Source organism: Barbus barbus, assembly GCF_936440315.1.
Source record: "Barbus barbus genome assembly, chromosome: 14".
In the NCBI taxonomy this organism is placed as follows: Eukaryota; Metazoa; Chordata; class Actinopteri; order Cypriniformes; family Cyprinidae; genus Barbus; species Barbus barbus.
The window spans coordinates 17,878,898-17,894,478 of NC_136742.1; the positions used below are offsets into that span (position 1 = coordinate 17,878,898).

Genomic DNA, 15,581 nt, shown 5'->3' on the forward strand with positions numbered 1-15,581 from the left:
GCCAAAATACAGACAGCACATCACATGTCCCACCAGAGAGAGTAATATATTGGATCACTGTTACACAGCAATAAAGGACGCATATCACTCTGTCCCACGAGCAGCTTTAGGACTCTTTGATCACTGTTTGGTTCATCTTATTTCAACCTACAGGCAGAAACTTAAATCTGCAAAACCTGTATTAAGATCTGTTAAAAGATGGACTAACGAAACAGAGCGGGATTTACAAGCCTGTTTCTCTCTCACTGATTGGACTGTTTTTGAAGCTGCTGCCACCGATCTGGACGAGCTCACAGAGACTGTAACATCATATCTCAGTTTCTGTGAGGATATGTGCATTCCTTCCAGGAGTCATTTAACCTACAACAATGGCAAACCATGGTTCACTGCAAAACTCAGACAGCTCCGTCAGGCCAAAGAAGATGCTTACAGAAAGGGGAATAAAGTCTTGTACAAACAGGCCAAATACACACTGGAAAAGGATATCAGAGTGGCAAAGAGGAATTATTCTGAGAAGCTAAGGAACAAATTCTCTTCCAGTGATTCTGCTTCAGTGTGGAAAGGTATGAAAGATATCACCAGTTACAAGTCACCATCCCCCAGCACTCTGGAGAAGCAACAACTGGCAGACGACTTGAATGAGTTTTATTGCAGATTTGAAAAATCACCCCATCACTCTGGACCCCTCACATCCAGCACACTCCCTCTTTGAACTGTTACCGTCTGGTCGACGCTACAGAGCTCTTATCTCTTATCTGTGTCCTGTCCTGTTGCTGTCTTTCTGTTGCACTGTGGAGCTTCTGTCACTTTAACAAATTCCTTGTATGTGTAAACATACTTGGCCAATAAAGCTCATTCTGATTCATCATTAAGGTACAACCTCCATCTCTGAGACAATGCCAGTCCAGTTAGACTGCTCAGGGAAGTTGACAGTCACTTTGGGTCCATCTAAAGCTGTTAAAGATATTGGGAAGAAAGACACTGTTACTGATATCCTTTGACATTTCTGTATTTGGTGATTATCTATTGTCTATATTCCAAAAAGTCCCATTGATGCTAGATGTGACTTAAATACTGTAATTCTTTAGCTGATTCTAACAGGTTAATAACACTTGCCTACAACCACTCCAATGCTGTCCTTGGTGACACTTCCCCAGTCATGTGCTGGAGTGCCGATGGTGGGTTTAACACGGACCCTCACTCCAGGCCTAAAGATGAGCAATTCTGAATTATAAAGGAATATTTGCAATGTCAATTTAAAAGACATGGAGGAATGGGTCAGGGTTTTTACATTAAACTAAAATGAAAACAGAAATTACTGTTACATGAAATAAAATATACATTAACTTAAATAAAGTTTCATATAATTCATATAATTGCCAAGGCAACATTCCTAATTTAGTTGAACAACTAAAGTAACTAAAACTAAAATCAAAACAATAAAAACTATAAAGAAAACACAAACAACAATAAAATAACTAAAACATTAACTAAAATGAAATGCAAAGCGAAAAAACTCTTTCAAAATATTAATAAAAACTCTAATGGTTTGTTTATGATACTAAAATAGCACTAGAATAAATCCAATGGCTTGTATAGAGATAATAAACATAGTCACAGCAACAGAGTCAGTTAACCATAGCAGGTTGATAATGAATTTACCCTTAACTATGGCATTACATATGAAGCGATACATTTAAAGGTTTAACTGAAATAAACATATAATAATATGCTATCCATCTGCTTTGATGGTATTTGTTTTTTACAGGTATTTTTTTAATAATGTCCTAATATCCTTCAGATTACCTGAAACATCACTGTTTATGAGTTCCATTTCTGAAGCGACACCAGTCCAATCTGTTTGCTCAGGGAAATCCACAGTCAAAGACTCGCCATGAATTCCTGCCGAAAATCAGAAAGTCATTAATAACCCCAAAATCATTTGATGTGTAAATGATTGTGTTTCATTTCATTTTCAGGTATCTCACAATATATGAATTAGAATTTAGTAAAATCAGGGACAGATGCTGAGTGTATTTACTTTTAATGACACCGATGCTGTTCTGAATGATTGATCCCCATCCATGTTTTGGATCTTTCACTGAAGATTTCACACTGACTCTGTTTCCTATCTTGAAGCAGGCATGACTGGGGGACACTAAGAAGTAGTGTTACTAGTCAGGCATAGAGTTAGGCTATTACATTACACCTAGATTAAAACATCCAAGTGTGAAAAATGCTTAAAATAAATAAATAAAAGAAAAGGATATATTTGCACATATACTGTATATATAAATCTCAGGGCATGGGTTTTATTAATAAAACAATTGAGCATAAATATACTATAAAAATCATCTCTATAAAATCAATGTTTTATAGGAATGGAATGGCACACACTGAATGGTGAAAATTATTTTAATTCTATATTACAAAACAACATATACAGGCATTTAAAAATATACATGTTATATAAATTTGACTATTGATTTAATTGTTCTGTTAATAATACCTAAATCAGCACTGGCAAGTGCTATTTCTGAAACTTCACCAATCCAACCTTCCTGCTCAGGGAAATCTACTGTCACAGTTTCTCCTTGCACATCTAGAGAGAAGAAAACTTTTATTATCTTAAAAAGCCTAATACTGTATATGATTGAGTGTAAATACTAGCTGAAAGTTTTCAACAATAACTGTCTGTCAGATTAATGACAGATGATGTCCTTACTTATGACACTGCCAATGCTTTTGTGGCTGACTGAACCCCACAGATATTTTGGAGTTTCAACAGACGGCTTCACACAGACCTTGTCTCCTATTTTAATATTACAGTTGAGAGTTGAAGATCCTGAAATACAGTGAATAGAATGGAATCTTATGATTTACTGATGTGGCAGTCTCAAATGTCTCACTTCGTAGATAAACAGCTGAGTTAAAACAGTATAGTATCCTCAAGTAAACGTCACATTTCTGTGGCAAAAATGTTCTCCTTATTCGATTATTGCTGGGTAGCTACTAATTAGATGCGAAAACCTTCTATTCCTGTTCTGTCTATTTACCACACTCATCATCATCAGTTACTGGCTCCATTTCCAAAAGAAATCCTTTCCAGCTTGTACATTCAGGAAAGTCAATGACCAAACTCTGATCACTTTTAATATCTGAAAGAAGAACATGTAAATGAGTGTTGCACATGCTCATTTGTAATGCTTTGCAGTATAATGTATCATTTATGTTTATGAGAATACTACATATCTTGCCTTTTACCACACCCACACTCTTATGTGTGACACCTCTACCCCAACCAAATTTTGGGGTTTTAATAGAAGGTTTCACTCTGACTCTGTCTCCAACCTTAATGCAGACTGGATGGGTCTTTATGGTCAGATCTGAAACTGGTAAAACAAGTTTATTTCATCACTCAGAGATACAACCAAATACAACCAGTGAAAGTAACTTTTAGTAGTTTTTACCTTTTTGAACAGTTTCATTTATTTCCTGGTTGAAAATAGTCTCTAGTCGCACTTTACGTTCACAGACCAGTTTGTTTACATCCGGGTAACAGCAGCAAGGCTTAAAAGAATGACTGTGGAAGCCATCAGACCCAGAAGAAGAGGACAGAGTCTCATAATTCTGCAGAAAAGTATTCAACATTAATATTAGAGTAATAATAATAATGAAGTATTCCAAGGTCATTTTCATTACTATTGATAACTGAGACAAAAGATGGCAGTTGCGTTTGAGTGGAAAATAGAGAACGCGGCTCCATAGTGTGATACGAGAGACTTGAAAGTAACACCTGTTTCAGATAAGCGGACTGATTTACAGCAATACAGCACTAATCGACAGCAAATATTAGGAAATATCTGACCAATGAATGCTACCATAGACCAATCAGAGTCAAGTACTTCCGAAAGTGTGTAATAATACACTGAACAAAATTATAATGCAACACTATTGTTTTTGTACCCATTTTTCATGAGCTGAACTGCCATTCCTGCAGTCAGCATGCCAATTGCACGCGCCCTCAAAACTTGCAACATCTGTGGCATTGTACTGTGTGATAAAACTGCACATTTTAGAGTGGCCTTTTATTGTGGCCAGCCTAAGGCACACCTGTGCAATAATCGTGCTGTCTAATCAGCATCTTGATATGCTGTGAGATACCTGTGAGGTGGATGGATTATCTCGGCAAAGGAGAAGTGCTCACTAACACAGATTTAGACAGATTTGTGAACAATATTTGAGAGAAATAGGCCTTTTGTATATAGAAAAAGTCTTAGATCTTTGAGATCAGCTCATGAAAAATGGGGACAAAAACAAAAATGTTGCATTTATAATTTTGTTCAGTGTATAGAACCCTTAATAAAACTTTTCTTAAAGCAAACTGTACCTGAAGAAATTGGATGTCTTCTGTCTGTAGAAGATGAAGTGTTTGGGGGAAGTCGTGGCCTAATGGTTAGAGAGTCGGACTCGTAATCGAAAAGTTGCGGGTTCGAGTCCCCGGCCGGCAGGGATTGTAGGTGGGGGGAGTGAATGTACAGCGCTCTCTCCACCCTCAATACCACGACTGAGGTGCCCTTGAGCAAGGCACCGAACCCCCAATTGCTCCCCGGGCGCCGCAGCATGGCTGCCCACTGCTCCGGGTGTGTGTTCACGGTGTGTGTGTGTGCATTTGTTCACTACTCACTGCTGTGTGTGTGTGCACTTGGATGGGTTAAACGCAGAGCACCAATTTCGAGTATGGGTCACCATACTTGACAATACGTCATGACTTATCCTCTAGAACTCCTTCCCTCTTCTTCAGCTCAGTAATTTCCCCCTCTAGCTTCTTTTGTAGCTTTGTGCCTTGATCCAGATCAGCTTTTTCTTGAGCTTTTATTTCTTCAATCACCTCATTGCTTCTTTTCTCAATAAGTTTGACTAATTCACTGAAGACTTTCTTACTGTTCTCCACTGCCTTCTTTGCAGAATCCTGAGGAGAACCAAAGAAAAACTAAAATGTTGTTTACAATTACAAGACCCAGCATGGCAGTGATTAACCAAGTCGTTCTGTATAACTGTGAAAGTTATTAGTTTTACATCAGAACTTACTGAATGGGACGTGATGTCCATTTTCATCTTCTGCAGCTCTTTTTCTTTTGCCTGGATTGTCTGCTTGACTTTTGTCTGAGTGTCTGTGAGTTTTATCTAAGGGCAAATCACAAGTCACAGTCTGTTAAATCTTACTGCAAACATTTGTCAATAGCATTTTGTAATTTGGTTAAGGGTCATCAAAGAAAACAACGATGGACATCTTCACCTGTTTCTCGTTGCGCTCTATTGTAGATGGTACTGTGTCATGGCCCTTGTGGTCATCCAATAAGCAGTGCATGCAGACACATTTCTGGTCCGTTCGACAGTAAACCTCAAGGAGCTTGTCGTGTTTGGGGCATACTGGAATAACTGCAGCTTTCACCAGCTTGTGTTTCTTCAGGGCAGGAACGTTATAGTGGGGCTGTACATGTGTTTCACAGTAAGAGGCTCGACACTCCAGACAAAACTTGACAGCTTTGATCATCTCTCCAGAACAGAAATCACACACAATCTCTCCAGGTCCAGCAAGACTTTGAGCAGACTCTGTGCTCCTCAGTTTCTCCATTATTTCAGCAAGCACTGTACTTCTGTTGAGTGGAGGCTTTGAATTGAAGGTCTGTCTGCATTGTGGACATCTATAGATCCCTTTCTGATCATTTGTATTCCAGCACTCGTTGATACAGCTCATGCAATAACTATGTCCGCACGGAATTGTCACGGGATCTCTCAACAACTCCAAACATATTGAGCAGCTGTACTGGTCGTGATCTCCAAGGATAGCCTCAGCCATGTCTGTTTAAACCAACTTGTGTTAGAAAAGAACCACAGATGTAAGTGAATGTGGAAGCGTAAGACTTAAAGTGAAAGCAAGTGACCATAATACACAAATACAGTGATAAATATGTAAGAGCTTACAGTACATACAGTGTTTTGTATTTTCCTCATAACAGAGACCTTTGTGCTTTAAGCGATGGTCATAGATCTTTGAATTTTCATTTTCAGTATCAACATTAGATGGCACACCTAGCAAAGTCTTCCTGACAGAAACAGGAAGCATTTTTGTCTTGCAGACACAAAGGGTGGTGGGAAATGTAGTTTTGTCAAACATGAAAATCAGCAGGGCATACAAACTAAACTGTGTGGTCAGCACAACTAATTTATCTGTAATAATTATTAGCTTGTCATGATTCTTTAATTGACACAGCCTAAGCTAGGAAGAAATAAACAAAACAACAACAAAAACCAGGGCCACAGATACTTGTAGACCAACATGTATGAAAAGTCATATTAGCTTTAGCCACAATGGTTGAATATCAGAGCAGTTTAATTCAATCAAAACACAAAAAATGACTAATTTAACAGCAAAATGTGCATTTGTGTTTATTGTATTTTGACAGGACATTTGCAATTTATTACTATTAAATTTAAAATGAATTATTTAAATTTTTTTATTAAAGTGAGACTGAAACGAAATTCTGAGTATGTGCTCATTCCCAGAGCTAAAACATATTTCAGTTGATAAAAAACAATGTCTATAGTATAGAAACATTATTTCTAACTGCAACACCCTTACTAGCAAATGAGTAACAAAATGCATATCATGTCATCATACATGAGCCAAATTGAATGGTTTGCTATTGCAAATGAATTTGAAACACCTGAATTAATGAACCTTTTACGCAAGCTTCTGTCTAATAAAATTACTCTCCTGCGCTGTGACGGAGACAAAAGCAAAATGTAAGCAGAGACGTCCACAGTCACTTCCTCACAATCTAGGAGGATCCTGAAATGTCAGCATCTGTAGGAAAACAGAAAGGCTTAAGATTTTGATTACATGTTGGTGGCAAACAAAAGCTAATTCAGGAAAGAAAAAAAATCTTAAGTAACTGACCTGAGTAGTTTACCAACTCCATCTCGGCGAGAATGCCTTTCCAGCTTTTGTGATTCGGAAAATCCACAATCACATCCTCAGATTTGATATCTAGACAGATGAGAAGGACAACCTCTTAAAATCATTTTCAAGAGCAACTCTATGCATACATACTAAATGTACACAGTGTACAATAAAATATATTCAAATAGAAAAGTTATTTTAAATTGTAAAAATATTTCACAATATTACTTTATTTACTGTATTTTTGTTCAAATAAATGCAGCTTGGTGAGCATAAGAAAATGTTTTTTTATAATTACAAAAAATCTTAATTATTCCAAAGTATATGCCCAGTGTATATGATAAATATAGTAAAGTAGTTGATATCTCCTGAAGTCTGTTCTTTGAGAAAATACACTGATCTTGCCTTTTACAACACCAACACTCTTGTGTGTGACATGTCCACCCCAGTTATGTTTTGGAGTAATTATGGAAGATTTCACTCTGACTTTGTCTCCAACCTTAATGTCGACTGAAACATTTTTTTGTTAACAAATATGAATATTAAAATTATACAGAAAGCATTTTCACTTACAAAGTGCAAACAGATTTTAAAAAAAGAATGCATGGGGAAATTACCTATATCAGCACTGGTCACAAGCTCCATTTCTGAAACTGAACCAGTCCATTTTTTATGCTCAGGAAAATCAACAATCAAAGACTCATCCTGAATTTCTGCAAAAATAATTAAATTAAACTTTTTCTTTTTTTAAAGTAAATATATGTCCTTTATCTCACTCGGTGGCACAGAGTAAGCCTACAAAAAAAAATCTTACATCGTTTAATTTATTCTGGTAAAAAGCACAATGCATGAAGATAGCATGCCTAATATTAGTAATGAAATCAATGGCAGTGCTCTCACTTTGAACAACACCAATGCTTTTGTGAGTGACTGCTCCCCATTTATGCGTTGGTGTAACAACAGACGGCTTCACACGAACTTGGTCGCCAATCTTAATAACGGACTCCAGACTTGAAGATCCTGAAATGCAAGGAGTGTCACGAACGTCTGAAAGGAGATTTCTGCTAAATAGCTGCTACTTAAAATGTCATGGAAATACTGTAATACTATATATAATTACCAAATTCGTCATTATTGGTTACTATCTCCATTTCAGAGAGAATTCCCTTCCAATTTGCATGTTCATGAAAATCAACAATCAGACTGTCATCAAATTTAATGCCTAAACAGAGAACACGTTCAAATTTTAAGGCTTGTACTTAAATTGCTTGTAATAACAGATCATTTATTTGAGGAAAAAAACTAATCTTGCCTTTTATCACACCCTCACTCTTATTTGTGACCTGAGCACCCCAGTTAGGTTTTGGGGTGGTAATTGAAGGTTTCACTCTGACCTTGTCTCCAACCTTAATGTCAACTGGAGCATTTATTGTTGACAAATATGAAACAAGTAAAATATTGCAGTAGGCACTTTCACATTTAAGTGCACAACACAACATTTAAGCTGCAGCTAAGAAACTGTCGGTAATTATTTAAATAGTCATGTCTTAAAATACAGCAAAAATTACCTGAGCCAACGCTGGCCACAATCTCCATTTCTGAAACTATACCAGTCCAGTTTTTTTGCTCAGGGAAATCGACAGTCAAAGAGTCACCCTGAATTTCTGCAAACACACACACAAAAAAACAAATCATTAATGTAAAGTATGCTGCCATTTCTCACCCTGTCATAACAGGCATTAAGTGAGACATAATAATTTCTTTCAACATTCACAATTTGTATGACTACTAGAAGTTATTAAACTCAGTGCTCCTACTTTTAACATCACCAGTGCTTTTGTGAGTGACTGCTCCCCATTTGTGGGTTGGAGTAACAACAGACGGCTTCACACGAACTTTGTCTCCAATCTTAATAACAGAGTCCAGACTTGAAGGTCCTGAAATATCACATGGAGGTCCAAGATGAGTGTTTAATGGAAGACTTATAGATAATTTTATCATGGATCAAGTGTAGTTGTTATAAACACTTTGTGCCTCATTCAACAAACAGATAACTATTTTGTTAAAGTAGGCTCTCTAGATATATACTGCTTGAAGTCATAGTAACACTTAAAAATAAATGTTGGCATTGATGGTTCCATGAAGAAACGTTAATATTCATGGAATCTTCACTGCGGAATCTTTTGGAACCTTTATTTTTAAGAGTGTTTCTGCTGAGGCTTAAAATATTTACTTAAATATTTAAATGTTAAAACAATTATTTACCAATCTCATCATCATTAGTTACTAGCTCCATTTCAGAGAGAATCCCTTTCCAGTTTGCATGTCCAGGGAAGTCAAGTTCATATTGTAACACGTATACTTAAGTGAGAAATTGCTTGATAAATTATTTATAGTATATGAGGGGGACAAAAATCAGATCTTGCCTTTCACCACACTGTAGAACTTTGTCGAAACAAGAACACACACACCTATTAACAAGACAGTACATTCCGGAGAAATTTGCTCTTTTCACTATCTGTGGCCGTAAGATTAATTAACGACCAGCACCGCACCCAAGCATCCTGCTCTACTCTCCTTAACGTCTCACGAGACCCCTAAAACAAAGGATATATGTGTGGAAAAATCTGGAATGTATTTAAAACAGGACTTCACAGTTGTTTCTTATCACTTAAGCATAATTCAACCAGAAACAGGACGAAGACCTTGGCATCTGGAAAGGCTCCAGCACAGAACCTCCCTGATATCTCCTGACCATTATTAACGCATAAATTCAATGATGTTATCAACCAGGAGAGACGGTTTTACAACCGACGTCCGAGCTAAGGAAATCTCCAGATCTCCACAAACGTGATATTCTCATGACCTCGAACAACTCTTCTCTCTTTCGTCCTCCCTGCATTCCAAAGGAATGCGTTTGTTTTTCTTGTGCAAAGAACACCCAAACTTGTATTGACTCTCTGCCCACAGATATTCCTTTATTCCTATTTCTATTAAAACAATATACTCAATAGACAATACATACTAACGTTGTATCTTATGTCTTTCATATATTTGGTGTGATTATTTAGAAGGTAGCATGTTAATTGATGCATTAACCCATGTAGTATATAGAATTAAGGTATGTACTTTGTGTATGCTAAATACCTGTTGTTTGATTTTGAATGAAAGCTAGTTGCGTCAGCAATAATTCGGTGTGGATGAAAGTTGACTTAAAACACTTATAGGGATCTGCTAGGACATACTCTTCATTTACGTATGGAAAACTGAGCTGTGCGGGGTGGGGCTCCGCCCTACAGAAACACTTGTGATTGGATCAAACAGCAAAAGGGGCGGACTGAAATCAGCCTGTTAAAGACAGACGCCCAGCTTTGCTTAGTTGCTTGCTCGCGCGCTGTTTGAAACTTCGGCTCCTCATCGAGTCGCGCCAAATCGCTCCCAGCCATTAACATCTGGCCGAGCCTTGAACAACTATCAATACTTAGTCAAACTTCTGAAGAAACCCTTGAAAGTCTGAAGCTATGTGAAAGGAACTCAAGGAAGAACTTTGAGCATCATCACGTCACAAAGAAGCCAACCAACCACCGAAGGGCATTCCTTGAAACGCGTCAGACGACGACACATCAGCAGCCAATCCGCACCCGGGGTTCCCTCAACAAGGAAAGGAATGGAAACTCAACTTAAAAGCAAGTAATATCAAACAAATCTCCTTAATTCTGCTGGAAACTGGTTGAAGTAATTTAAGAGCAAAGATAATAAAGTCCCTCAGGTTGAAGTTAGAGTATTCTTGGAAACGAGCATTAGAACCTTAAACTCTCTTCAAATCAAAACAATTCATTGCCTGCAGCGTGTATTTGTGTTGGTGTGTGTACGTATTCTGTTTTGTGTTATTGTAGCTTAGTAGTGTTGTAGAGTAGCAAATAAACTTTGATTTTATAAAGGAATCTTTGTCTGGTGCTGTGTGATTTTCAAGTCTTAAACTATTTGCCAAAGATTGCGTTACCTATGCTCAAAATTACCTAATCAATTCTGTTATTATCGTATAATATATGAATAAGGAATAAAACTGAATTGTTAAGAGATAACGTACTGATTTTAATGCTTGCTGGACAAGTCGTTAATGAGGTATCGTTAACAAGGTATAAGTTGGACGTTTTGATCAATATTGATTAATCGTGTAAATATCAATATCGAATCTTAAAAATAGATTCCCTAAAAGCTAAATTAAAATAAGGGCTAATCCTTTACAACACCCACACTCTTATGAGTGACGTTTCTACCCCAGTTATGTTTTGGGGTTGCAATGGAAGGCTTCACTTTGACTCTGTCTCCAACATTTATGTCAAATGGACAATTTTTGTTTGACAAATCTGAAACAAGTAAAATATAAAAAAAACTGCTCAAATGCAATGTGTAATATTCTAACAGTTAGATGTTCTAGATATTTTTAGCATGTTTTGGTTTGATGAATACGGTAGATTACCTGAACCAGCACCGGTTACATACTCCATTTCTGCAACTACACCAGTCCAGTTTCTTTGTTCGGGGAAATCTACAGTCAACAAATCACCCTGAATTTCTGCAGAAGTATAACAAAAAAAAATCAGTAATGACGACTATCACATTTTCTCACTCTGTGGTACTGCCGTTAAGTGAGATTACAGTTTTATATATTTGTGTGTGTGTGTGTATTTTCACATAATAATAAATAATAAATATCAGTAAATAATAGGTCATGCCTAATTAATAGGCAATTGTCATGCCTAATATAAATACAAATCAATATCTGTCAGTTTTCTCACTTTTAACAACACCAACACTCAAGTGAGTAACCGATCCCCATTTGTGTGTTGGAGTAACAACAGATGGCTTCACTCGGACTTTGTCTCCAACTACAATGTCAATTGGAGGCCTCTTTGTGGCCAAATCTGAAACTAAAATTAGAGATTACATTAAACCATTTCATCACTCACAAATAAGATTAGATGCAAGAAGTCATTAAATGGTAATCATTGTTACTTTACCTTTATTAATTGTTTTGCTTATTTCCTGCGTCCAAGTAGTCTCAAGTCTCCCAGTAAGTTCACATATAAGTTTTCTAACATCCTCAAAAGAGCAGTATGGCTGAAATGAGAAACTCTGCAACTCATCAGATCCAGCTGAAGAGGACACAGACTTGTAATTCTGTAGGGGAAAATATTCAAGGACTAAGTAGTATAACTTTCAGAAGAACTGGCAATATTTGAACAGTCCATTATGTTTCATAATTCTTTAATTATATATATAGTGCTTGTACCTGAAGAAATTGGATATTGTCGTCTGTCTGTATAAGATCCTCTAGAACTCCTTCCCTCTTCTTCAGCTCAGTAATTTCCCCCTCTAGCTTCTTTTGTAGCTTTGTGCCTTGATCCAGATCAGCTTTTTCTTGAGCTTTTATTTCTTCAATCACCTCATTGCTTCTTTTCTCAATAAGTTTGACTAATTCACTGAAGACTTTCTTACTGTTCTCCACTGCCTTCTTTGCAGAATCCTGAGGAGAACCAAAGCAAAACAATGTTTACAATTACAAGACCCAGCATGGCAGTGATTAACCAAGTCGTTCTGTATAACTGTGAAAGTTATTAGTTTTACATCAGAACTTACTGAATGGGACGTGATGTCCATTTTCATCTTCTGCAGCTCTTTTTCTTTTGCCTGGATTGTCTGCTTGACTTTTGTCTGAGTGTCTGTGAGTTTTATCTAAGGGCAAATCACAAGTCACAGTCTGTTAAATCTTACTGCAAACATTTGTCAATAGCATTTTGTAATTTGGTTAAGGGTCATCAAAGAAAACAACGATGGACATCTTCACCTGTTTCTCGTTGCGCTCTATTGTAGATGGTACTGTGTCATGGCCCTTGTGGTCATCCAATAAGCAGTGCATGCAGACACATTTCTGGTCCGTTCGACAGTAAACCTCAAGGAGCTTGTCGTGTTTGGGGCATACTGGAATGACTGCAGCTTTCACCAGCTTGTGTTTCTTCAGGGCAGGAACGTTATAGTGGAGCTGTACATGTGTTTCACAGTAAGAGGCTCGACACTCCAGACAAGACTTGACAGCTTTGATCATCTCTCCAGAACAGAAATCACACACAATCTCTCCAGGTCCAGCAAGACTTTGAGCAGACTCTGTGCTCCTCAGTTTCTCCATTATTTCAGCAAGCACTGTACTTCTGTTGAGTGGAGGCTTTGAATTGAAGGTCTGTCTGCATTGTGGACATCTATAGATCCCTTTCTGATCATTTGTATTCCAGCACTCGTTGATACAGCTCATGCAATAACTATGTCCGCACGGAATTGTCACGGGATCTCTCAACAACTCCAAACATATTGAGCAGCTGTACTGGTCGTGATCTCCAAGGATAGCCTCTGCCATTTTGCTGCCAACACCAGTTAAGAAACTAAAAAAGATTTGACCTGATGTTGTCAAAAGATCCGGTCTGGTTAGAAAAGCGTCGTGTAATCTAAAAAGAGAAAATGAAAGTAAAGAATTGGTCTAACACTGTGGTTCAAAGCTAATAATAATAGGCTAATAATGATTCTGAAATATAAAAACAACACAGAAATACAGTTTAAATACAGCACTGAAGGAAAAAGTGTGTATTTACCTGATTACAATTCGTTGTGTGCGTCATAACGAGGTGGCAGGAAACGTCTGCGGAGTTTTGACCTTTGATCTTTATATGGCTTGAATTGTTTGTTCAAAGTACATGCTCATCGTAATTTAATTGCGTATCAAATATTGAGGAACAGTTTTAAGTGCACACATAAAAATGAAGAATGAAAAACACCTAGTGCATTTAAAAGCATAAAATAAGATTCGGGGATGAGTAAACGCGAAGATCTGAGCGCGTTTTCAGTCGTGTCTCTTGGTTTAGCCACTAGATGGAGGCACTGAACAGAGTACAATGAATATTGATTCAGTTTCATGTGACATGAACATTCTTCCTCTTCCAAAATATATCAGATTTTTAGTGTCAAATAATCAGATTAAATTAAATGCGTGTGGATTCACTGACAACCTCATTAAATCTTAGCATTAATCAGGAGATGAATTCTCTGGCACCATGATTTAATGTTTTCTAGGTAGGCGAAGAGGTGAAGATGATTTAATGTTTTCTAGGAAATTTAAGTGAATGCCATTTTATTTGCGTGGCCTGTACTATTGCGTGTTGCCAGCAAAATGGAGCCCAGGGGACACCGCAGTTTAGGGTCAGAGGAGAAACAAAATTTACCCAAACTGGTGAAAAAAGTCCAACTGATAGGACTTGAACCCATTTAAGGCAATTCCACAGAATTATATCAATGAAACTCGTCGTCTTATATCCTCAGAAAACTTTGATTTTTTTATTTTTCCAGAATTCAAATTCACAATTTGTTTACACTATAATCTTATTACACTAAAGTTTATTTTAAAAAATAATTATTTACTACACTCCTGGTAGCTGAACTGTAAAAGTGATTGCTAAAATGTGCGGTCAAAAATAATATCAAAACTTATTATATAATTTAATCAGATTTTCTTGAAATTGTTCAAAATGACAAAGGACAGTTACATGAAATAAAATAAAAAAGTCAAAAAGTCTCCAGCTTTTTTCCAACACATAATAATATGCCTTCAATTTTGTTTTTCTTAAAAAAAAATATATATAATTTATTTTAGTTTATGTTGCACAAGGGTAAATATATACAACAAAAACATGATAAACAAACAAACAAAAAAAATATAATACACTCCATATACTGTGCAGGGAGAGGCAGAAAACCCAAAGGGCTTATTTAGAGCCCCACCTAAACAATGAAAAACAAATAAACTCATGAAACTAAATGAAGAGCAAGATTACAATAATATATAATAATTTGTTTTATTTTTTACTTTGAGTTTTACAGTTTGTATCTCCTCCAACATCACCTCCTGCTTCTCAAATGTCTGTACACCCCAGCATACAGACACCATCTCAAGGTATGAATGAACACAATTTACATACTGTGCTCATATTAGTTACATGACATATAATGAAATTTAAGAGTCATAAATGCCCCAGAAAAATCATGGTGCAAACACTGCCACTTAATATCAACGTTAATATCGGACACAGCCATCAGTATAACTCACTTTGAATAAAATGTGAATCTTTCAAATATGAATGATTTTCTGCATGTTATCCATTAACTCTTCTTTGGTCTGTGGGAATGGCTGAGAAATTGGACCGCTAAATAACTACTTTGAGAAATCATAAATTCGTGCGTGTCCATTTGATTTTTAAGATGCCTCCAAAACAAGAAGTGCATTGTTGAAGTTGGGGCCCAGGGTAGAATCACAGACGCTTTTGTTCGGGGTTCCCCGTTCCTGCGAAGGCCTGCTGTCGATCAAGAAGCAAGCGTCCGCCCCCATCGGCCCTTTCACTGCTGCAGCTGCTCTCACTGCAATCTGTGCTGGAGGCCGAAGCAGCTGCAGCTTCAGTGTTAAACCCGGCCTACAGACGCGTATGACGCTCGCCACCAAAGAACACTAGTAACACGAGGTAAGTCTAAGTGTACTGGCATGTGCGATTTTAAATACTATCTGTATTAT

General features: G+C 37.1%; 3 protein-coding genes across 12 annotated transcripts; all 3 read right to left on the reverse strand.

Moving 5' to 3' along the window:
• Positions 1 to 751: 751 nt before the first annotated feature.
• Positions 752 to 3,103, reverse strand: LOC306879989 (uncharacterized protein). Its single transcript, XM_079433236.1, has 6 exons — positions 3,057 to 3,103; positions 2,726 to 2,845; positions 2,510 to 2,602; positions 2,042 to 2,158; positions 1,807 to 1,902; positions 752 to 1,224 (listed from the first exon to the last, which is right to left on the reverse strand). Exons 1-6 carry the CDS (start codon positions 3,085 to 3,087, stop codon positions 1,103 to 1,105), a joined length of 579 nt encoding a protein of 192 aa, XP_079289362.1. The 5' UTR covers positions 3,088 to 3,103; the 3' UTR covers positions 752 to 1,102.
• Positions 3,104 to 4,765: 1,662 nt separating this feature from the next.
• Positions 4,766 to 6,112, reverse strand: LOC306880359 (E3 ubiquitin/ISG15 ligase TRIM25-like; the record flags this gene model as incomplete). Its single annotated transcript, XM_079433855.1, has 4 exons — positions 5,998 to 6,112; positions 5,300 to 5,878; positions 5,092 to 5,187; positions 4,766 to 4,972 (listed from the first exon to the last, which is right to left on the reverse strand). The coding sequence occupies exons 2-4, from the start codon at positions 5,861 to 5,863 to the stop codon at positions 4,766 to 4,768; spliced, it is 867 nt and encodes a 288-aa protein (XP_079289981.1). The 5' UTR covers positions 5,864 to 5,878; positions 5,998 to 6,112.
• Positions 6,113 to 6,377: 265 nt separating this feature from the next.
• LOC306880241 (E3 ubiquitin-protein ligase TRIM65-like) lies at positions 6,378 to 13,886 on the reverse strand. 10 transcript variants are annotated; one of them, XM_079433627.1, is made up of 16 exons: positions 13,615 to 13,886; positions 12,819 to 13,470; positions 12,611 to 12,706; positions 12,264 to 12,497; positions 11,992 to 12,151; positions 11,770 to 11,901; positions 11,451 to 11,546; positions 8,785 to 8,904; positions 8,536 to 8,631; positions 8,280 to 8,384; positions 8,088 to 8,189; positions 7,868 to 7,987; positions 7,585 to 7,680; positions 7,373 to 7,477; positions 6,965 to 7,054; positions 6,378 to 6,871 (listed from the first exon to the last, which is right to left on the reverse strand). In XM_079433627.1, exons 2-16 carry the CDS (start codon positions 13,380 to 13,382, stop codon positions 6,846 to 6,848), a joined length of 2,142 nt encoding a protein of 713 aa, XP_079289753.1. In that variant the 5' UTR covers positions 13,383 to 13,470; positions 13,615 to 13,886; the 3' UTR covers positions 6,378 to 6,845. The 10 variants fall into 10 exon arrangements, with proteins under 10 accessions (XP_079289753.1, XP_079289760.1, XP_079289755.1 ...); XM_079433629.1 differs by having other exon boundaries at positions 6,382 to 6,871; positions 7,585 to 7,620; XM_079433630.1 differs by lacking the exon at positions 7,373 to 7,477 and having other exon boundaries at positions 6,431 to 6,871; positions 7,585 to 7,620.
• Between the last annotated feature and the right edge of the window lie 1,695 nt (positions 13,887 to 15,581).